Source organism: Lithobates pipiens, unplaced genomic scaffold (assembly GCF_037356315.1).
Source record: "Lithobates pipiens isolate NorthernLeopardFrog02 unplaced genomic scaffold, aLitPip1_a1.2 Scaffold_19, whole genome shotgun sequence".
NCBI classification, from domain to species: domain Eukaryota; kingdom Metazoa; phylum Chordata; class Amphibia; order Anura; family Ranidae; genus Lithobates; species Lithobates pipiens.
This window is the reverse complement of record NW_027507764.1, coordinates 337,243,179-337,267,258: the sequence shown is the minus strand read 5'-3', so window position 1 is coordinate 337,267,258 and position 24,080 is coordinate 337,243,179. Positions and strand designations below refer to the sequence as shown.

Sequence of the window (24,080 nt, the reverse complement as noted above, 5' to 3'; positions counted from 1 at the left end):
TGTCCTATTGATTTCAATGGGTAGGAGCGGTTTAGGAGCGGTGAATACACCGCTCCTTCACCGCTGCAAAGATGCGGCTGGCAGGACTTTTTTCACCATCCTGCCAGCGCATCGCTCCAGTGTGAAAGCCCTCCGGCTTTCACACTGGAGTTAAAGGGGCCGGTTTTTTTCAGGCGTTACACAGGGGCTATTTTTAGCGCTGTAACGCCTGAATACCGCCCCAGTGTGAAAGCAGCCTTAGTGGTATGTGTGGAGAAAACCAGGCACTGCTCATCACCTGTCCAATACAGTCCCAACAGTGAAGCATGGGGGGGGGGGGCAGCATCATGCAGTGGAGGTGTTTTTCAGCTGCAGGCAAAGCACGACTGGTTGCAATCGAGGGAAAGATGAATGCGGCCAAGTACAGGCATATCCTGGACAAAAACCTCAGGTCCTCAGACTGGGCCGAAGGTTTACCTTTCAACAAGACAATGACCCTATGCACACAGCTAAAATAACGAAGGAGTGGCTTCACAACACCTCCGTGACTGTTCTTGAAAGGCCCAGCCAGAGCCCTGCCTTAAACCCAATTGAGCATCTCTGGAGAGACCTAAAAATGGCTGTCCACCAACATTTACCATCCAACCTGAGAACTGGAGAGGATCTGCAAGGAGGAATGGCAGAGGATCCCCAAATCCAGGTGTGAAAAACTTGTTGCATCTTTCCCAAAAAGACTCATGGCTGTATTAGATCAAAAGGGTGCTTCTACTAAATACTGAGCAAAGGGTCTGAATACTTAGGACTAGGTGATATTTCAATTTTTCTTTTTTAATAAATCTGTGAAAAAGTCAACAATTCTGTGTTTTTATGACAATATGGGGTGCTGTGTGTACATTAAAGAGGAAAAAAATGAAGAAAGAATTAAAAATTTAAGGGGGTCTGAATACTTTCCATCCCCACTATAATACAATATAAATATATATATATATAAATATAAATATATATATATATATATACATATATACATATATACATATATACATACACACACATACATACATATATACACACACACACACACACACTCTGACAGTGTTCATATAAACATTTTTCCATTAACCATCCATGGGTTATATTGTTTAAAATGTGTATTTTAAGTAGAACACAAAAATTGCCTGTACTAGCCTTAAAAATATTCCATAAGGTGTAACAAAAAAACATATCAAAATAAGTTTAAGTTTGCGAGTACAGTCTTACATGTTTATGCTTACTACTTATAGCTATAGCAGACTGAAAGTAGCCCGGGCATGTCAGACTCCTGAAAGAAAACTAGGTGATCAGTAGGACCTGAAGTTCTAGTTAGGGGTTTCTGTCCTCATATTCACCTTTTCTCTCTTGTTCTAGTGACATTCTTCTAATGAGAAAAACGTTCTTTAGATCTGATTATCTTATCACTGGGATGCAGCCAACAGCATTGACAATTACCTCTATTGAAAGTCTAAAGTTATTTCAAAATCCTTACTGGTGTTTTAAAAACATCAATCATCTGGACGCAAAGAAAATGCATTTCATTGCCATTAGCTCAGCCTAGTCCCATGCAGAATGAGGCATGTATCAGGCTTTGCTTGGATGGAAGCGAGAGGAGCAAGTTACTTTGAACTGGATTTATCATCTAAGAAAACTTTTGGTCAAAGTTATTTTCTTTATGGTAAATCAAAACTATCAAAAGTTATTGTTTTACAAAAATACAAAATTATAGTATACAACAAAAACCAATTTCCTCAGTTTTTAAGTATCAAATATATTGTTTTCTAAATTCAAGTTGTTACACTTTTTCTTGGTAATGACAGACCTTGAATGTAATCTTCCCAAACAATGGACTCCAACATAAAGCAACTGATCCTGTCAGATAATGTAACACCCATGTTAGTCTGTTAGGTGTCCAGATTATTTTTAAATTGTACAGTAAAACTCCATGTGAGCATTGCCCGGTTGTCAAAACTTCCATGTTTAGCCACAAAGTAATGTCAAGAGCTTCTGACACCTTGCTTTTTGCTGGGCATCATAATAATTGGAAAAAAAATAATCTACTAGTTTCAGAGCACAAACAATATACTGTATAATGTTGGTGAAAAAAAAAAACTTAATTGCACAGCTTCGCTTTCCATTCCTAAACCAATGTCATATACGCATAAGTATGAGCAAATATCCATTTTTGGGGTTCTTATACTATACTGTAGCCAGCAATCTGACCTTAAACATTCTATTTTGTTATAAAGATACAGCGATAAAAACAAAAAATAAGCCTATAAGTATTGGATATTTTGTTGCTGTAAGCCTTGCTTTACACTAGGCTGTAAAAAGTACGGAGATTTTGTAATAAAAAAAAAAAAAGGTATGCATCCAAATAGATTTTCAGTATGAAAGTATCTAAACACCACTAAGTACACTGAAGTAATGGCTTCTATAAAAATGTTAGATTGTGGAACAAGCTGCCAACATTTACTCCAACTCATCCAAAATATATCCTTGCAACACTAGACCTTGTGGACCTTGAAAAAGTTGTTCGATTTTTTTTTCACAAAAGTGCAGGTCTACCTCAACACCTACACATAACTAGTTCAAAGGCGCTTTCTCAAATCACTGGAAAAAGTCAGTTTTGATTACTTGACACAACATTGTTGCTAGAGGAAGATGTAGCTTCCTCCTAGAATTTCTAGGTTATTGTAGCATTGTGACTTCTTGACAGACCATTACTAGGTCTTCTCTTTGGATTCTATTGGCTTGGGGCTCCTAATACATCAAGAGGTCAGAGGACAAGTATTGGAGAGTTGCTGAATCATATTTAAAATACCACAATGAGACAGGAAGCAAAGGAGTAGACTTGGATCATCCATTAAATGTCAACAGCTCAGAGAGCACAATGACCTCAGGCAAATGGTAGATGGTGGCCCTTTGCTCTACAGAATCCAGTGCAAGGATAATCAGCTGGCCAAACTGTTTCCTAATCAACATCTAATTAGCTTCACGGATGAACCTGGGAATGTATTCAGTCATCTGAAAACAGTTCTCACCCTTTAGGCTTAGCATTTTTGTAACAAAGTTAATGCTAAATGTCTGTTTATCAAAAACTATCATTTTTATTACAATTTAGTATTTACGAATAGGAGATATTGTATGACATTTTGCACCAAGCAAAACAGAACATTTTTCTACACCAGAGTTTATTTGTATTGCACTTGTACAGTAATGTTGGTCATTTAAGGAAAATGCCTTTTTAAATGACAAATACTGCTATTACTATAATACCATGCAAAACAACAAGTCACACCTTACTTCTTGAGGATCCACACTGATAAAGAGAACTTCTTGCTTGATTACTGATGGCACAAAGGTTATTAAAATGTAGCAAACACTATTTAGGCATTTAAATAAATTTCTAACCAATAAAGACAGCCAGGTTCTTAAAGAACACATGCATTTTTAACTAATATGCAGGTATTTACACTTCAAACCACAATTAAAACCCTGGTAGAACTGGTGCACTTCACAGTTATTTACTAAAACTTCCAAATGGTTTTTGAAGACTGCTAGCATCCTCTGACTGGAAGGATCCCACTAGAGGGCATCCATTACAGAAGGGAGATTGGCACTTTTATACTGGTGAATTAAGCCTCCATTCTCTAAAATTGAAATTTCAACTATTTTAACACTAGTTTTGAAAATATCACTCTTCAAATGTAAAATTATATTTTTTTTGATCGTGGCTTGCATAGAAAATATAAATTGTTGCAAAACAATACTGCCAAAAATAAACAAAAAATCTTTATAAGAAACAAATATTGTTGACTCATTGGGCCCACAGCTGAAATGTAGAAGCTGCTCTGGTCCATAAAGTATTTACAGGTATCGGAGCTGCAGCATAGTCATACAACAAAAGTTAAGGCTGCACAGTTAGATAGTGGTTACCAAAAGTTGCACCGTGGCAGCTTGCCTCCCCAGATGTCCAATGTCAAATCCCCATCCACTTCCCACAAGGCAGTAGTCAGTGCTTAAACAACCCATCACCAAACCAGAGGACTGAGCATAGATATCGGTATGAAAATGCCACCCTTCATAAAGTCCCTATTTGCGTAGGATCATCATAGATGGGGACCAAGTCCACTAAGGCTGGTCATAAATTAGTTTTTTTCATTCAACCTGCTGGTTCAAACTGACCCAATTTTCCCCCATCCACACATTTGAGGTGATCCAAACAAAAACGTGATAGAACTTGGCATATATAAACACAGAAAAAGTCCAAACAATGATGAGCGATCAACTGGGAAGGGATGTCAAAAACCACAATTACTGCCAGCTCCTTAGGAGGGATCAGGGAATACCACGTGGACATACACTGTTGCTGTGAGCCCCCAGAATACACTGATCAGCGCTACAGCCTGCAGGGCTGGCCACCTGTAGAAGTTTAACAGGCTGGTTGAACAGAAGTTAAGCGGCAAGTCTACTACTGTTCAACTACAGTGGCCATACATGTATTGAAATTTGTTCAGTCCCTTCTGAACCAGCCAAATTTTGATTGATGTATGGCCAGCTTAACTGTGGACTTAAGTCAGCCATACATGGATCGAAATTCAGCCAGTTTAGCAGGGACCGGCAAATTTTGAACCATTTATGGACGCCCTGGTTGTACAGAGGTCGATCTACTGATTGGCTTCTGTACAACCAGCCTGTCAGTTTTTTTTTACAATCCATCAGTGCCACCAGCTATAGCCAACAGCACTGATCATTGTACTCTGATGGGGGGGGGGGGGGAGGGTCCTCGCCATAATACAATAGTACAGCGGGAAGTTCCCCCATCCACACATTCCATGTGTCGGATCATTTTTTCATTCAACCAGCTGGCTGGATTTAAAAAAAAAAAAAAAAAAAAAAAAAACATGAATGTATGGGCTGCCTTTTATATTGTTGTCCGTGCTACGGTTTTACTTTATCTACTAAACTTTTTTTGAAAGGCTTGGCTCTGATTTGGGAGTATTGTTGAATCCTGCTCACGTGCCCATTGTAGCAGGATAAAATTCCTATTTATGTCAATTATTAAAGAACATTTTTATTTCCCACAAAAAATGTAAAAGGGATACCAAGCCAACATATTTGCTTTGCATGTTTCATCTGGGATTGCCAAAACTGCCACAGTTTGAAATGTTCTTATAGTAAGTGACAGCTCAATCGCAAAGACAGAGAATCTGACTGCAGTCTGTTTACTTTGGATAAAAGCAATTGATTTCTGAAACTGTATTAATTTGTGAGCTGGATGACTTACACATATCTGATGCATTTAGAGTGCTATCCAATTCTCAATATGAATCATACTCTTGGGTTTAAATTTCGTTTATTTCTTTGTTTGTTTACCTGTAACTCAAATACTTTTTGTGAAACCTGTCTAAGATTTCACCATTTATACTCTGAAAGGGATTTTTCGGCATCAGAAAATGTCTTGCGCCAGTTCGTTTTCCAAGTAAAAAGTTAGGGGAAAAAAACAAAACGTAGAGACTTACACCTGGCTCTGAGTTTTAATAAGGTATATAACGCATTATGTTCTATGCTATACATTTCTAAAATTGAGTGCAAATCAAAAAGAGGGGGAAAACACTGCGCTCCCTATATAAGTGACAAAAAATTGTGATATAACACAAAACAGCAGCTAACGTACAAACTAAGTCAAAATAATGAATGATAAACAATGTAGCGCTATAATGTCACTGTAGGTAATGCCCCAGTAGAAGGCTTATTAGTCGAAACGCGTCAGCCTAGCGTTTCCTGCTCCCCATATTGCTCTTTTTATTGTTCATTTTTATTGGATCACGCGATTCTTTTTGGATATTTTTTATGTCATTTTTTACATGTCATTTGGAATTTTTTTTCAAATAAAACCTTTAATGGTGGAATTTCATTATGAGAGGCATTGTGTCCTTACCTTTTGTTTATGGTGAACCCGCTCCGAGCTCCTAGCTGACCGAAACCTTCGAGAGAGAGTTGAAAACCCTGGAGATCTGAGGTGCAACGACCCTGAAGTGGGCAGCGACTATTCGGATGGTGATCCATGACCTGATATATACGAATGGTGTGTGACGCACATAAGCCTGCATGACACATTTACTATATAGTAGTTTGTGTCCACCATTTTCGGTAAGGGTATCCGTTTTCTATAATAATTTCTGGCTGTGAACGGAAGGCTATACATAGTTCATACCAATGGAATATCTGGACTCACGTTTCACATTATTTTGTCATAGCTGGACTTTTTTATGCTCATATTGTTAGTTCACTGTAGCACATTTTCTGTATTCCTTACTGGACTGCACAACATGTGATGTGTGCTGACCTTTTAAGTTTGATTTCACTACCAGATCATTTGGTGATTTAGGTCTAGGTTTTTTACATTCTTTGACATAGCGCTACATTGTTATCATTTCTAAAATTGAAACCACTGAAAGATCGGAGCTGACCAAGTTGATAAAAGCACAGGCTCAGGGGCTGTTATGCCAATCCTCCCTTCATCACTGATTTACTGACCCATAATTATGGACGATGTAAGTTCACATATTTTAGAATTCACTGGCTGCATGCTTGTGCCAAGCAGTTGGTTCACAAGGTAAGAAAGGGTCAGGGTGGCAGTAATTATGAACTTTTGTCAGCTCATTAAAGTTTTGCCAGTGAAGACCTCAACTGTGTGTGGCTTTTAATTATACTGAGCTATGAAACTAAGCTGTCAAGTAGATAAAATTCTTCCACATAAGGCATCAGCCCAGGATGTACACATACTGTAAAACATTCTTGCCAGCCCTAATACAACATCCTTTGTAATGGATTCATGTCAGGCCATTCAGTCTCAAGAGAAAGGTCACTGATAATTTACTTGTTTTTGGGTTTAGGGTGACGTACCTAAGAAAAAAACTCTGCTAATTCTAGTAAAATCACTCTTCTAAATGGAAATCTAAAAATTCTGATAAAAATACTACAGCTTGGAAACCTCTTACCTTCATAATTATTAACCTGTTCCCCACCAGCTGTACACATATAAAAAGGCCGCAGGGCAGGTGAGCTTTAATGCCCAGTGGCTGCATATATGCTTCCATAGGGAATGGCTTTCTGTGCTGAAGTAAAACTTAATGAGAAGCTCCTGATGCATACTTGCAATCAGGAGCTTCTGATCATGTGACCACTGACAGTCCTGACATTTCAATTTTCTTAAAGAGCCAGGGGGCTACAGTGGAAAGGAGATAGTGATATCTGGTTAATCAGGAAGGCCAAAAAGCACTATGAAGCTTAACCACTTCAGAAGGATTTGCCTTAATGACCAGGCACTGCATCGCTTTAACTGACAATTGCGCAGTCATGCATTGATATACCCAAACAAAACTGACATCTTTTTACCCACAAATAGAGCTTTCTTTTGGTGGTATTTGATCACCTCTGCAGTTTTTATTTTTGCGCTATAAACAAAAAAAAAAAGTCAGACAATTACATATTTTTTCTGCTAGAATACATGTCAAAAATTTTTTTTTATATTATATATAATTTTTTTTTTTTTTTAATTATTCATAAGTTTAGGACGATATATATTCTTCTACATATTTTTGAGAAAAGAAAAAAAAAATCGCAATAGGCGTATATTGATTGGTTTGTGCAAAAGTTATCATGTCTACAAACAATAGGATAGCTTTAGGGACTTTTTTTATTCTTTTTACTGGCAATTGCAGTGATCTTCTATTTTTAACGTGACAGCGACATTGCAGTGGACAAATCTGACTCCAAATGACACTTTTTGGGGACCAGTGACATTACTACATTGATCAGTGCTATAAAAATGCACTCATCAATGTAAAAATAACACTGGAAGGGGTTAACACTAGAGGGCGCTCAAGGGATTAAGTGTTTCCTGGGTGTGTTCTGACTGTAAGGGGAATGGACTCACTGGGACATGACGGATCACTGTTACCGATCACTGGGAACAGAACAACTCTGACATGTCATTAGGCAGAACGGGGAATCACCTTGTTTACATAGGCAGCGATCGTGGGTCGCCGCCAGTCCGCTGGACCCATCGGAAAGCTCCCGTGCGCGTCCGCTATCCTCCTTGCGCTGATCGACGTACAGGTACATTGGTTTGCGCAAGACAGCAGACTTGCCGCAGTAAACCTTTACATGAGCTGGTCGACAAGTGGTAAAATACAAAAAAAAAAAAGGTTCACTGACCCTTTATGCTAATGAATAATGGCTCAGAGAGCAAATACCTCCAGGTTATTGGCTCTGTATGCATTTTACTTATTGCCATAGCTGGAACACTACATCCCATGCTAATATTTGTAATTCTTCAGCTATCCAAAAGGTTTAAATGGTCACGAGGTGCAGACTATGCATTTATGTCACTCATAACTATATATCCCTCCCTAATTTACACAAAGGACTCAACTTATCTAGAACCTAATCTGGGTTAAAACAAGCATCTCTAAAAATAAAGCCTTAGAATTTTAAAATATTTCCCCCATACTTGGAAACCACATTTCCACTCTACAAATGGAAAACCAACCACACTTACTTGGACATAGATCATCTATTTAGATGACTATACTCAAATATTATGTCCATTTAAAGCTCTACCCATTAAGATGCCAACAGTTGACCTTGCAAAGCTACAGCATGGCCTTCTCTCCTTTGTCTCACAATAAGACAGATAAGCATAAGATTAGTACAATAAGCACTACTATGTTTTTGAAAATCAAGGAGGTTTATACTAGGTCAGACCTGCTTAAAAAGTATTGCATCCGTTTTTCAGAAACAGGGAAAGAAAACAAATGGGGAAAATTGTCAAATACTTCACTGTATGCAACTCACTTAAAGAGGGATTCCACCAAAAAAAAAAATATTAAAAGCCAGCAGCTATAAATACTACAGCTGCTGACTTTTAATAAATGGACACTCACCTGTCCCGGGTTCCAGCGATGCTGGCAGCCGAGGCCGATCGATCGGCCCTCGGCTGCTGCCACCACCATTCTAGGTGAGGGAATCAGGAAGTGAAGCGAATCGGCTTCACTTCCCGGTTCCCTACTGCGCATGCGCGAGTCGCGCAGCGTAATAGGAATTCTCCGCGCTGTCTCTGAGACCCGTGTGTGTCCCAGCAGACAGCGCGGCAGGACAGGAAATGGCGTAGACTCCCACGGGAGTCTATGCCCGGAAGTGGGTGTAAATACCTGTCTTTGACAGGTATCTCCACCCCCCTCCACCCTGAAAGGTGCCAATTGTGACACCGGAGGGGGGGAGGGTTCCGATCAGCGGAGGTTCCACTTTAGGGTGGAACCCCGCTTTAAACAGATATACTGCAATAAAACATACCTTATCCTGTTGAAATCCAATAATGACCTTCCTATTCACGCCCGACATTCCTGACAGCTTAGCTCTCCAAGGTTCAATAGTGTGTGGTTTCAATAATTTTTTTTTAAATGTGTCCAATTCACTCAGGGAAAAAAAATATATAAGAATCCCAAAGTTCTGTCCTTGGACCTCTACTATTCTCAATCTACGTCCTCCCTGGGTCAGTCAATGGCCTCCCATGGCTTCCGCTACAATTTATATGCCAATGACACCAAAAACGTTCTGCCCCTCAGCTCACCCCATCAGTCTCCTCACACATCACTGATTTACTAACAGACGTATCGGCCTGGATGTCACACCACTTCCTCAAACTGAAGCCATTTAAAACCAAGCTCTTAATAATTTCCCCCAGTGTCCCTTCCCTTGACTTCTCTGTTGAGATCAAATGGCACATCTATCAGTACATCCCCACATGCCAGGGTACTAGGGGTAAACTTAGACTCTGAACTGTAATTTCAGGCCCACATCTAATCCCTGTCCAATCATGCTGCCTTAGCCTCTGCAACATTTCTAGAATATGCCCCTTTTTAACTAATGGCATCACCAAGCTTCTAATTCACTCCCTGGTCATCTCTCACCTCGACTACTGCAACTCCCTCCTCATTGGATCACCTTTACATAGACTATCCCCCGTCAGTCCATAATAAATGCCGCTGCAAAACTCATCCACCTTACCAACCATTCAGTGTCTTCCTCCCCTCTCTGCCACTCCCTCCACTGGCTTCCACTCGCCCAACGAAAAATAAAAAAAAACAATAATTTACAAAGCCATCCATAACTCTGCCCCCAGCTATATCACTAACCTAGTCTCAAAATACCAACCAAGCTGCGCTCTTCGGTCCGCCCAAGACCTCCTGCTCTCTAGTTCCCTTGTCACCTCCTCCCATGCTTGCCTCCAGGATTTCTGCAGCGCTCCTCCCATCCTTTGGAACTCCCTACCGCAACCTGTCTAACTGTCCCCTAATCTATCCATCTTTAGACAATTCCTGAAAACCCTTCTCTTCAACCACTTGCCGACCACCGCACATACATATACATTGGCAGAATGGCACAGGCAGGCAAATGGGCGTACCTGTTTGAATTTGTAAGCTCTTCCTTCCGGGGCCGCAAACACTGGCTCTGACTGGCCGGAGTGGCGTGGAAGCCGCGAATGACGGCATGACCCCTATTAGAAACGACACGATGTGCCCTTTCTAATCAGCACATGCTGATTAGAAAGGCCATGGTTTAGGAGATATTTCAACCATCTGCAGGTAAGCCTTAATATAGGCTTACCTGTAGCTAAAAGTGGATGTACAGGGTGTACAACCACTAACTTATATTTTAAAAACGGTGTCTGAGTTTTTCCAACTCTACCTAAAATTTGCTATGCCACATCCTTACAATTGCCAGAACTATGACCCCCCTTCTATGATAGAACTCGGTCTTGAAATAAAATACATACAATAGAACAAATGCCATCAAGCATCCATAACACTCTAAAGCATTACCACGAATTGTGGCAACAATGGGAAGTAAAACACTACTAATGGTCCAGGATATCAGGTGCACATGTTCAGTTTTCTTGTCCAACCCAGGGGGATGAATGGGAAAAAATGGAGGAGGATGTACTAACTATTCAGTGTTAGCACTGCAATCTCCCTGCTGTGCTATTTATTGTGTTCCGACAGAGGGACCACCAACCCCTCGCCAGAACACACCAGTCAAATTCTCGCAGCAATTGGCCCGCAAATGCTGATCGGATGCTGATCTGTTGCTGGTTTTCCAGCATGCTTGTTCGAGAGAAGCCATGAGTATGGCTTCTGTTGGCACAAGGAGCCGTACACACGGGCATGAAAGTTGGCCGTTAACTGAACCATCCGCTTTTGTTACGATTTTCCACCCATGTGTACCTAGCCCAATATCTTAGCAACAAGTCTGCCTTTGCATGAAAGTTTTAAGTGCTGGGGGTCTCCCATTCCTCTTTCACTCTTTGTTCTCCCATTTGTCTAGCTTTCTTCTGGTGTAATTTTCGTTGTATACCACTCTACCACTACAATAGGAAGTGGAGTTGAAATGCTCATCATAGCATAAGATGGCTAAACTTAGTAGGGTGTTTAGCTAAATTCTGTAACTGACTGAAGTGCATTTTATGTAAATACAATGCACTGGAATGCTACAACTTTCATGCTTAACGTTCAACTTAAATCCTGCGCTATTTTTGTAAATTTTTATAACGCCGCATTTAAAAAACAAAAACAAAAACTCAAATCATATAACCAAATTGTTAAACAGTCCTAATTGGCTTTCATGAAATTTGAGTTAGACCAGTGTGACATGCTTCAGTGGATCCTCTTAATAGTAGAGACAATCAATTTCACAAAAGCATAACATTTCCAAACATGAATTGAAATGTTTTTTTCAATCCTTTCATAGACTAAATAATGGTCATACCTCTCTCTACATGGCATAATACAGAAATTATCCAAATTGAAAAAGTCATTAAATCTTGATATCTAATCACAATTCACTCTGATTAATCACCCTACTAACAGTGTGGGCTGTGCTGTATAGCACAAGTGCATTCAGACATAACATTTTGGAAAAAAACTATTTCCACGCATATTAACTTGTTTATTATACCAAATATAATGGCAGCTTCCTTTGAATAGTTTAAGTTTTATTGAAAATATTTTATATTAGCAAAGCACACTTCCAGTTTGTTAAGCAGAATGTGCATATGTATAAATTCATTTATTCTTTTTACACAATAAGCTAGATTGATTCTGTCAATGTTTTTTTAGGGCTCATTCCCACAAGCTGCTGGGCACCGCTGCCCAATGCAGTCCAAAATAGACAAGGTAATTTGCCTTTCTCCATATCACACCAACATTCTGCATTGATGTGTGCTGCAAAAAAGTAGGACATGTTGCATTTTTATACAGTAAGTTTCAAACAAACACTGCAATGTGTAGTGCACACACCATCGGGCAAGCATTATACGCACTTTAATGCATGACTGCTGCTATGAATTGCCCCCTTATGGACCTTCTTGTGTAGGATTAACTCTGGTGTAACTAGAAGGGGAGAAGGTCATAGTTGCATGGGCCCAATGTGGCTATAGGACACAAACTTTTAATCCTCTAGCCGGTTCCGTTAACATTATATTAAGCATCAGGTAACAGGGTTTACATCGCAAGAACAATGGTTTTAAACCTTTGTCCCACTTTGCCCATTTTAAAGCAGCAGACAGTAATTTGCGATATCGTAACCCCAAGTTCAATGAAAGAGCAAAGCAATTTCTGGAGTGGGAAATAAACAAAAGCCTTCTTTCTGTCTTGCCACGTGTCCTTTCAAAGCGGGCAGATGACACACTTCTAATGAAAGTTTTCTAAAAAGCAACTTAGTACATGATTGGACAACAGTACATGAAAAATGTCTTCACTCCTGTCAGCAAACCTGTATGGTTCCCAGCTGTCCCTTTGTGCCATCTCTTCCTTCTCAACTATTAAAACTATTTGAATTTAAAATACATACATATTTTTTGAATAAACTGTCTATTTTTTTTTATCCGTCTTGCACTTAGCTTTACTATATTTTGTGTAACAGCTCAATTTGTGTTCTAGGGGCAGGAAAACTGCAGATGGTTGAATCATGAGAAATGCTGAGAAATGACAGGATACTAGTGAATACAGCGTTTAACGCATCAATACTTTTTATGTTCATATCCAAGATGTATTTTCTATCTGGAGAAAAGCACAGGTAAAACGGCAAAACAATTTGGCTAAAAATATCTATTTTGTTAGAACTTAATTTATTACACAGATGTACTGTATTTGCTTTTCCAATAGATAACAGATTGCCATAATGATTTCAACTACATCTAACAGTAGTAAATCTAAGAGTACATTTTAAACATAAGGAGCGTTCAGTTTTCATCAACTGGGCATACTAAAAAAGCAAGATCCAAACACCAGCAGCAAAGCATAATTGTATATTTTAATAAAGCTAATATGCATTACGTGCTGTGGAAGAAATTTTCATTCCCGTCTTCTCTAGTTAAAGTGAATCTATGGCCAAGCAATAGACACTAAGCTACATCTTGTAGATGTAGTATTCTTGCAGAGAAAAGCTGCCCTTTTGCCTCTACCACCTACACACTAGTTCAACAGTTATGCCCACTGTGCCTAATGGTAAATTTGACCAGAATATAAAAAAAAACATTTGCCTTGCATGGCCTAAAATCTTAAATGGTCTTATTTTGGAACTAGCTTGTAAAATCTGCATTGCCTAAGTATGCATAAGTAAAAATTCTAACAACTACACAGTAAAGTATCATTGTGAATTTGGTGTGTGGGTGTGTGTGTGTAGGGGAATGTCAGTAGGGCAAGCAGGGTCAGAGAAAATATAACTTAAATGATTACAGAATTCTAAAACCTAAAGGCAGGAAAAACAAAAAAACAAAACAAAGATTTCATAAAATCCCAAAGGAGAAAACAAAAGACCACACAGGCTTCAGCATAATAAAATCTAAAAATATTTAGGTTCAGGAGATGGGAAGAGATTAAGGTCAATAATTAGCATGAACATTCAAAGATAAAATGCATACATATTGTATAAATGGGAAAATGCCCTGGCAATATTATAACATTTGTTTATTACCAGGAAATAAGTTTAACCACTTGCCGCCCGCCCTATAGGCAATTGATGGTGGCAAAGTGGTTGCATAATCCTGATCGGACGTCATATGACGTGATCAGGATTATGAGCCGCTGCGCGCCCCCGGGGGCGCGCATTGCGGCGATCGTTGTTGCGGGGTGTCAGACTGACACCCGGCAACTACGATCTCGGTAAAGAGTCTCTGACGGAGACTCTTTACCACGTGATCAGCCGTGTCCAATCACGGCTGATCACAGTGTAAATAGGAAGAGCCGGTGATCGGCTTTTCCTCACTCGCGTCTGTCAGACGCAAGTAGAGGAAAGCCGATCGGCTGCTCCTCTGACAGGGGGGTCTGTGCTGATCGATTATCAGCAGAACCCCCCCGAGGATGCCCACACTTGACCACCAGGGATGCCACCAGACCACCTGGGATGCCCAGCAAAAGGTAATCCTCCCTAGACCACCAGGGATGCCAGTCAGTGCCACAATGGATGCCAATCAGTGCCCATAATGGATGCCAATCAGTGCCCACAATGGGCATCACTGATTGGCATGCATTATTGTTTGGCACTGATTGTCATCCATTAGTACAGTATAACAATAAAATGCCACCTATGAGTGCCCACCTGTGCCACCTATCAGTGCCGCCTATCAGTGCCCATAGTGCCGCCTATCAGTGCCCACCTGTGCCGCCTATCAGTGCCCACCTGTGCCGCCTATCAGTGCCCACCTGTGCCGCCTATCAGCGCCCATCCGTGCCGCCTATCAGCGCCCATCCGTGCCGCCTATCAGTGCCCATCCGTGCCGCCTATCAGTGCCCATACATGCCCATCTGTGCCGCCTATCCATGCCCATCTGTGCCGCCTATCCATGCCCATCTGTGCCGCCTATCCATGCCCATCTGTGCCGCCTATCCATGCCCATCTGTGCCGCCTATCCATGCCCATCTGTGCCGCCTATCCATGCCCATCTGTGCCGCCTATCCATGCCCATCTGTGCCGCCTATCCATGCCCATCTGTGCCGCCTATCCATGCCCATCAGTGCCAATTTGTGCCGCCTATCCATGCCCATCAGTGCCCATCAGTGCCAATTTGTGCCGCCCATCAGTGCCGCCCATCAGTGTCCATCAATGTCACCTCATCAGTGCCACTTCATTGGTGCCACATCATTGGTGCCACATCATTGGTGCCCATCAGTGCCCATCAGTGTGGCCCCATCAGTGCCCATCAGTGTGGCCCCATCAGTGCCCATCAGTGTGGCCCCATCAGTGCCCATCAGTGAAGGAGAAAACTTACTTATTTACAAAGTTTTGAAACTGAAACAAAAAAAAAAACTTTAAAAAAAATTCTGTATTTTTTTATTTGTAGCGCAAAAAATAAAAACCGTAGAGGTGATCAAATACCACCAAACGAAAGCTCTATTTGTGGGGAAAAAAATGATAAAAATTTCATTTGGGTACCGTGTAGCATGACCGCGCAATTGTCAAAGTGCGACAGTGCTGAAAGCTCAAAATTGGTCTGGGCAGGAAGGTGTTTAAGTGCCCAGTATTGAAGTGGTTAACAAAAGCCTACAACTTATTAAAAACAGATTGCACCACGAGGGAATAAAAATACTGCTTCAATTTTTGTTATTTAATGTATTCAAACAGATCTCATTTATTGTATAATTTCAATCAATAATGGGAACATCTTTCAAAAGCTGCTCCAGAGTCTGAAAAAAAGGAATTGTCAAAGTAAATATTTTTTTGAAACTCATTAAATATGGGGTTGTCATAGGCATATCCACCAGGACTAAAATACTGCAGAATCTTCAAATTTTGCTCTTTCCCAAATATGTAGCAGAACAAGTAGAATACTATTCTAAAGTTGCAGACACGGCTGTTTTGGACGTCTCATTTGCTATATTAATTACACCTATGCTGCCTAAATTATAAAAGTCTGGACAAGTTGACTGCCCCTGAAAAATCATTTCATCTCCTGAGAAATGACGCTGTTTGGCCTGTTGCAAAGGGGCCCTTTACTACTTGCATTCAATTTATTTTGTTAATATTTTTTTAATCACATTTGAAGCCCATGTATTTTTTCTGGAGAAATAAACCTATTAAAAAAAAAAGATACCATCCATAAGCTTTCTGCAGTCTACAAACTTGAGCAAAATGTAGCTACAAATGGAAAGGTTAGTATCACTACCACAAGCAAAAGAACTTTTGATAATCACCTGGCCTACTTATTCCTTACATATATTCAAAATGGAAATAATCACTTTGAAATGTTATCTGGGATCAAATAGGTTGCAGCACCAAGAGATTAAAGTTTAGAGTTTACACATGGCTGCTGATAAAGGACAAACAGCAGGTAATCAACATGCTACTCTGAATACAGCCAGCGTGCTCTGACACACACTTGCATGTATTGGAGGGATTATGCATATGCTTTAAGGCGAGGCCATGAGAAGAGGATATAGTTTGATCCAATTTGATAAGTGTGTCACCATGAAAAGGGCTTGCAAACTTAGAAAGCTCTACCTCCTGTATTACATGCTTGTTCCTGGTCAGTGACTCACAAGGGCAGTGGTCATCAATTTACTTGATATAGGGGGGCTCAAGTGAGGCCTATGACATCAAAGTGGCACACATAATATTCTGAGTATCTATAACTACATAAAACTGTCAAAACAGACAGAGGGCATGTTACTTAAAAAACTACTACATGAAATTACAGCCCCTATAAAAAAAACAAATATTTGTGGTGTTCACAGCACTTTTTAAAGCGGAAGTTTAGACATGGCTTTTTTCCTCCCACAGGTACATTGGTCCAGCGTGGGCCAAAGTAAACATGCATGTGCCATACCTTGCCACATCAACACCGAGTGACTGCCGTGCTGAATGTGAATACATGGGGGGGGGGGGGGTCACTCGCTTCGCATGGGTGCCATTCAGAGTTCACTTTTCCTTTTCTCAATGAATGTAAAGCATTCTCTGATTGAACAAGATGGAGAAGCAGGGTAGAAACATCTCAATCTCCACCTCATCCAATTGCATAGTGTCCCTGCCAAGCAACCCTTTGTGTTTGCTAAACCACAGACAACCCACTTGGCACAGGACCCAGAAGCTAGCAGCGATCACTGTAGTAGTGGAGCCTACCTCAGCGATTTCCAGCTTCCACAGGGACATGCATACTTACATTGTTACTTTGGTCCAGCTTGAACCAATGTAAAAATGTCATACCTAAAATTTTAGCTTTACAAATTACAGGTGCCATATTTGATATTTTTTTAAGCAAAAGCCATAAAAGATAGATCACAGAAAAAAATAAAAAGTAGAGAGAAAGGGATAGGAACCACATAAAATGAAACTCAAAATAAACAAAACCATTTTAGCTAGTAAAAGTTTGTCTAATATTTTTTTTGTACATTTGCCTGAGTAAGCACGAGTCAGGAAAAATATGGAACCATAGCATGTGGGTCTCGAGAACATCCCAAGTTCCAATTCCTAGTGTGTTGCGCTGTAGCAAAGTCTGCACCAACATTTGCAAAATTCTGCAGTAAACCATGAGAGTCTGAGATGGAGATTAAGGCTGACCATATATTATACAATTTTCCTTTAGGTTTGACCTCATATTATATGGTTTGGTAAAACCATATACTTTCAATTTGTGGGCAATCAGGCAGACACTTGCACTACATAATTGAAAGGAACTGTAAAAGGACATTTTTGTACAGGCACGTCCATGCAAAATAGACATTTCACTTTTTAGTAGATCCTGGAAAAAGTTAAACCACCTGTCAGTTTATTTTATCTCTTGTGAACAGTGTTCTGAGATTTCTGTGCTTGAATTCCTGAATGTGAAAAAATGCTGTGGCCATTATTAATGTTTCCCACCCAAGCCACCTTAGTTGGACAGGTGCAGTGTTGGTTATATGGAATGGAATATCTAGACAAATCAGCAGCCAGAAGCTCACGCAGACCACCCGGCTGCACCTACAGTATAACTGCACTTTTGGACGAGTCAACCCTACATTGCAGTTCCTAATGATTTTGTCTAAACTTGAAGCTGGTTTTCAACAAATGGGATCAAAGTATACCAAATGATTAAGGTGTACATTTATGAACTTGAACTAGGCTCTGATGGTGACTACGGCAGCTTATCTCCACTGAACAGCAGTTTATTAAGCAGAGACTAGGAGTGGAGAAGAGGTTCTCCACTTCTCATTGCAGCGCAGTGAGAAGCTGACGGTGACAGCGATACAAAAGGCCAGTTTATTACTGAGTAACGCCAGAAGATGAACTGCTAGACAGGGAATTTGTCTTTTTTTGACATGTTACCCTTCCACGTGCTCCTTGCTGCAAAGACCAGTTATAGGCTGAGGCGGTTGCCGTTTGTACTGTTGTACAAGGATTTATGATTTTACTATCAGCAAGTTTTCTGTGTATTGATTATTCAGTATGTAAAGCTTTATCACTGGTTATCTTTTACGTTATGTAGAAGTCTGTGTACAATTTGTGAAGATTTGTTGTTGAAAACCGTTTCAAAAGCAGTAAATTAATACCATTTGCAATTTGCTTGACATGCTGGTGATTTTCTAAAATGTTCAGCAGAAATAACAGAATTATTATTTCAAGCAAGCATTTTTCAGCATGTGGTCACTTTTGCATTGCTTCAGGGGAAGGGCAAGTTATAAATACCAACAGAGAACCAGCATTGACCTCAGAAGTACTTCTGATTTATGTATTCCAACTTTCCAGTACTTTCAACTTTCCTGGAGGGTAAAATATATCCACTCTTATTTCTTTTGGCATTAAACAGAATCTTTACCTCCTCTACTAAATCCATTAATCGCAAAAGAAGGGCCTTCAGACCTGGCTTGTTCAGCAGGGGAGGGGTCAAACCATTCTCTGATGTTGGAATCAATCATGGAATCCTCAAAGAACTCCCTCTGGTTTCATTGTGTCTTTTCTCATCTACTCCAACAAGCCCAACATTTACATAACAGCAAGCACTACTTACAATAACTTTATGCACAGCAAGCCCATCAATGATAGGCATTTGGGCCTAGTATCTGAAGCCATTTTGAACACCATTTTGGAAGTGTTCCTTTTTTGTCTATCTGCTGACAATTCCCTCAAGGAATTGTCGAAACTCTGTCTCTATAACCAAAGCAAAACGGAAAATGCAACCCAGAGTTCAAGTAAGCTGCAGTACCACTTTTTTCTAGCATTAATCCCCCTTATTAATGTACCAAATGAATTCAGCCTTTTCAACACATCTGGTTCTGACAGTGACTTGTGCACCAAATTCAGATAGTGTGAAAATGCTCCATTTCCACATTGTGGCACATTGAATGCTCCGAAGTCAAAATGCAATTTTGACAGTTTTTATCTTAGGAAAGTGGAGCTGACTCAGACCAAATCTTTCAGTACAGAGAGAAACTTGGGCAGACAAGTTTTGTGAAAGTGTCTTGTGTGCATTCCTGAAGTGATGCAAAATGAAAGTGCAAGTTCTAGACAGGTACATGAATTTGACACATGTTGCACCATTTTAAAGCACACGAGAGAGTCTCTCAAAATCTGTCTGCGCCAGTCTATGAATTCCAGAGATGAATGAAACATGAAAATTACAAAAGATCTTTACCAGAAAAAGAGACACACATTTGTTTCCCACACCTTAGAACTGAGAGATCTGTCACTAAAACCCAGCTTGAAAATTCAGGTTAAGGTTCACTGACACACAGCTCTACAAGAGAACCATTATACAACTTGTGAAAATGTGCTCCTCATTGTGTATACTGTATCTCTAAAGAAATCCAACTTTAAGCAAATGATACCATCACAAGCTCTTAGTTAATTCTCCAAGGACTACATGGAGAATTCACTTGATTGTGTTGGGGGGGCGGGGCAGAAAATCCAGATCGAAGCAAAGGCCTAGTTCTCACTGGGACAGGAAACTGCATATTTTGAATAAGTTTAAATAGAAAAAAATATATAAAATTTTAGGAAATATGCTCTCATTTATCAGCTGACTGGACACTACAAAAAAGAGTAAATGTCATAGTAAAGCTACATAAAACTCAGTCACTGAAAAAGATGATGATATCACACTAAACTCAGCCAAGAAATGCACTGAAGTGTTATACAATGAGAGAAGTCAGAGGGATGATTGGATTAGGACTGTCTTATGAGAAATCTATGCAAATAGCTCATTTTTTTCTGATTCTAGCATGAGAACATGTTCACGTTTGCCTGGGACAGTCTAGTTCTGGGGATTTCCCATAAACCATTTTACAAGTTGCTGTTGTCAGTATACTATAAGACCATCATAAAACCAGCAAACAGAAAATATAAATGTATACAAAAACAAATACTTTGTCATGAAATAGATTAAAACAAATGCAGAGTTTAAAGTAGAACACAGTATATTTAGTGGCTTAAAAAATAACTGGTTATTAAGAAACTAGGAATGTTTCCCAAATTTCCTCCCCAAAATATAAGCTGAAGCATGGCTCAATGTGGAAAAAAAAAAAAAAAAGTGAAATAATATACCTCATAGAAAAACAGCATTTATGAAATTTGTAGTCACAATAATGAAGCTGCCTGAAAATAATCAATTTATATATGCACATATTGCCAATATCAGGCCTATGCTTATTGAAAAGCTTTTCCTGTTTTGATAGATCCAAAATGTTGTATTTTAACTTTAAGTGCCTATATGTGAGAGACTGCACACCACTTGACTCATTAGAGGCAGGTATTAGGAGGTCACTTAAACCTTGGACATCTGGCCAAACACCATCAGTGACAGTGCAAGTGATTACATTATCAAGCAGTAGGGGAGATGTGGACATTCCTACTTACCACTTCAGTTGGTCTGTAGTACTTGAGATCAACTTTCACATGAATCTTTCCAGTCTCACTGCAGCGGCCCACTTCATTTTCATTCTTGCCCTCCCACCTGTAAAGAAGATAAACAAATGATGAGCACAAGACTAACCTTCAAACACTAGGGTAGAAACATTTGGTTGCCCTTTCTCGCCTCCAAACCTGGGTGTGAATCCCTTCTCCCTAGGTGAGCGTAAACTCATTAACAGACAGAACAAAAGACCACTCATCACAAGAATAATTTCCCAAATTGTCTCATTTGTGTGTTTGTGTGAAGTGTCAATTATGCACATTGTGGGCTTCATTTGGCACGAAGCATTGTTATAAGGAAAAGCAAATTCAGGTTGTATTCACAAGCTATTCGTCAACACAACAAAGAATCAGTACAATTTTTACTGCTTGATTTCTTAGCTTTATAAAGTGAGTTTAGTAGAAATAAAGTCAAAACTTTATGCCCACATTTTGAAGAGAGTAGTGGGGAGATTTTCCTTCACTTTGTCCCATAGCCACAACAGAAAGTGAGGGAAATCACTAATTGCCACCAGAACTTGTGCCGCCATTGCAAGAGTCCCCACATAGGACTGTAATGGTTGTTTTTACCAAAAGAATAGTTGATACTTCGAATAGACTCCCAGCAGAGGTAGTGAATCAAGTCAGTTAAGAGTAAGTGGATTCAAAGATGCTGGGAGAAAAACATATCTATACTCAAGCAAAATATTTTTACACGCGCATATTTTATATATAAAATATACTATATTATATTATACACACATACATATACACACTGCATCTGGAAATTATTCACAGTGCTTCACTTTTTCCACATTTTGTTAGGTTACAGCCTTATTCCAAAATGGATTAAATTCAATATTTAAAAAAAATCAAAAAATACCCCATAATGACAACATGAAAGGAGTTTGTTTGAAATCTTTGGAAAGGTATTATTAAAAAAAAAAAAGTTCAAGTCTGGGCCACTCAAGGACATTCACAGTTGTTCCATAGCCACTCCTTTGTTCTCTTGGCTGCGTGCATAAGGTCCTTGTCCTAAAGATGAACCTTCACCACAGTCTGAGGTCCAGAGGGCTCTGGAGCAGGTTTTCATCAAGGATGTCTCTGTACATTGCATTTCTTTCCCTCGATCCTGACTGGTCTCCCAGTTCCTGCAGATCTAGATTTATATACACAGGTTTGGGACTTTAAATAAAGCATGTGACGCATAGCTGGTAAAGTGATCAAATGCATTATGGCACATTTCTTTATTAATATATATATATATATATATATATATATATATATATATATAGTGGTTAGCACTCTCGCCTAGCAATAAGAAGGGTCGCTGGTTCGAATCCTAACCACGACACTACCTGCCTGGAGTTTGCATGTTCTCCCTGTGCCTGCATGGGTTTCCTCCGGGTCCTCCGGTTTCCTCCAACACTCCAAAGACATGCAGGTAGGTTAATTGACTTCTGTCCAAAATTGGCCCTTGTATATGAATGGGGACCTTGGATTGTGAGCTCCTTGAGGGTAGGGTCCGATATGACTGTGCAATGTACAGGGATATGGACAATTGTAGACACTTACTCAGGTTGAACTGGTGTCTTTATACTGCAATGTGTTCATGACACCTGTGCATATAGTTATAGTTAGTAAGGTTGAATAAAGTAAAAATATTGTGAGCTGGCTTGTAATCCAGATAATAAAATAGGGCTGGAGACACTTATTTCTTCATTACAGGTGGCAGATTTCACCTTTAGTGGTCTGCGATTCTTTACCGATGATGTAGATTTTATATTCATATTCACGCAGTACTTTGCCCCCCACTTTTGTGGTTTAGCTACCTTTTTTATTTGTATGTGGTTTTACTTTGTTGAGCTCGCTGGTTGTCTCTGTATCTGGGAGCTGCCAGGTGCATCTGGGTCCCGCCTCTTTTTCCCCTTTGCCCCCTTGGGATGTGGGAGATTGGGTGGGCACCCACATGATGCGCATCGGTGCCACACCTGGCACCGACACATGGCGTTAAATTTGGCACCATTAAGCTGGCGCATCTTTATAACACCAGCAGCTGATTTTTGAGGGAGGCTTTTTGTACCAATTGCAGGATGGCAGCTGTCTTGGCTGATGAAGGACCCGGGACAAGACCTTTGGTATATATGACACTCCCATTTGGATTACAGTCTCTCTCCTGAGGACATAGCAACATGACACGTGGGATCACCAGGTAATTAGCCTGGGAGATTCTCTTTTATATGGATTCCTTTAATATTGTTTCTTCCTTTACTCTACGAGTCCCCTGCTGGAGATCCTTTAGGCCCGATTCACACCTATGTAGATTGCAGTTTGCCTATTCCAAGTGCATTTTTCAATACACATTTTTGATCCATTGAAGTCTATGAAACAAAAAAAAATAAAATAAAATAAAAAAAATAAAAAAACTTAAAAAAGGCCCTGGCCCTTTCCATAAAATGCAAAGATGCATTTATAATTAGCATGACATGGAGACCCATATCCCTCTGGGGGTTTTCACACGTGTGCCTTGGGTTTCCACAGGCCACTGCTCCCAGGACAGACACATCCCTGGCAGACCTAAATTTACAACACCACATGCCGAATCTGGAGCGGACTTGTAAGTAACTCAGGGATGGATACTTGTGTCCCCCTTTTTCTTTTTTGAGTTAACCAAACTACATTGGTATATATTTGTAGATACACATCTTGCATCCACTCCTGAGGACGTGAATTCCATGAAACGCATGCGTCAAGCTTTTTTAGAAGCATTACAATCATGCGTTTACAACTTAGATTACCATATATTTTATCATATGGATTACAAGCCAGCCTCACAATAATTATACTTTATACTGCAATGTGTTATTCATAGCACCTGTGTATATATATATAATATCTCTCATTATGATATCTGTATATACATGAAAGAATAAATGTGCCATAATGCATTTGATCACTTTACCAGCTATGCGTCACATGCTTTATTTAAAGTCCCAAACCTGTGTGTAAATCTAGATCTGCAGGAACTGGGAGACTAGTATATATATGTGTCTGTGAATTATAACGATAATATTCCATCATGATATCTGTATATACATGAACAAATAAATGTGCCATAATGGATTTGACCACTTTACCAGCTATGT

General features: G+C 39.8%; 1 protein-coding gene across 1 annotated transcript in view; it reads right to left on the bottom strand.

Moving 5' to 3' along the window:
• GMDS (GDP-mannose 4,6-dehydratase) overlaps positions 1-24,080 on the bottom strand; it is a 762,090-nt gene that overhangs the window by 117,216 nt on the left and 620,794 nt on the right. Inside the window, exon 10 of the mRNA XM_077492101.1 lies at positions 20,902-20,998. Within this exon, the coding sequence (XP_077348227.1) occupies positions 20,902-20,998 (97 nt within the window). The remainder of the gene's footprint in view (positions 1-20,901; positions 20,999-24,080) is intronic.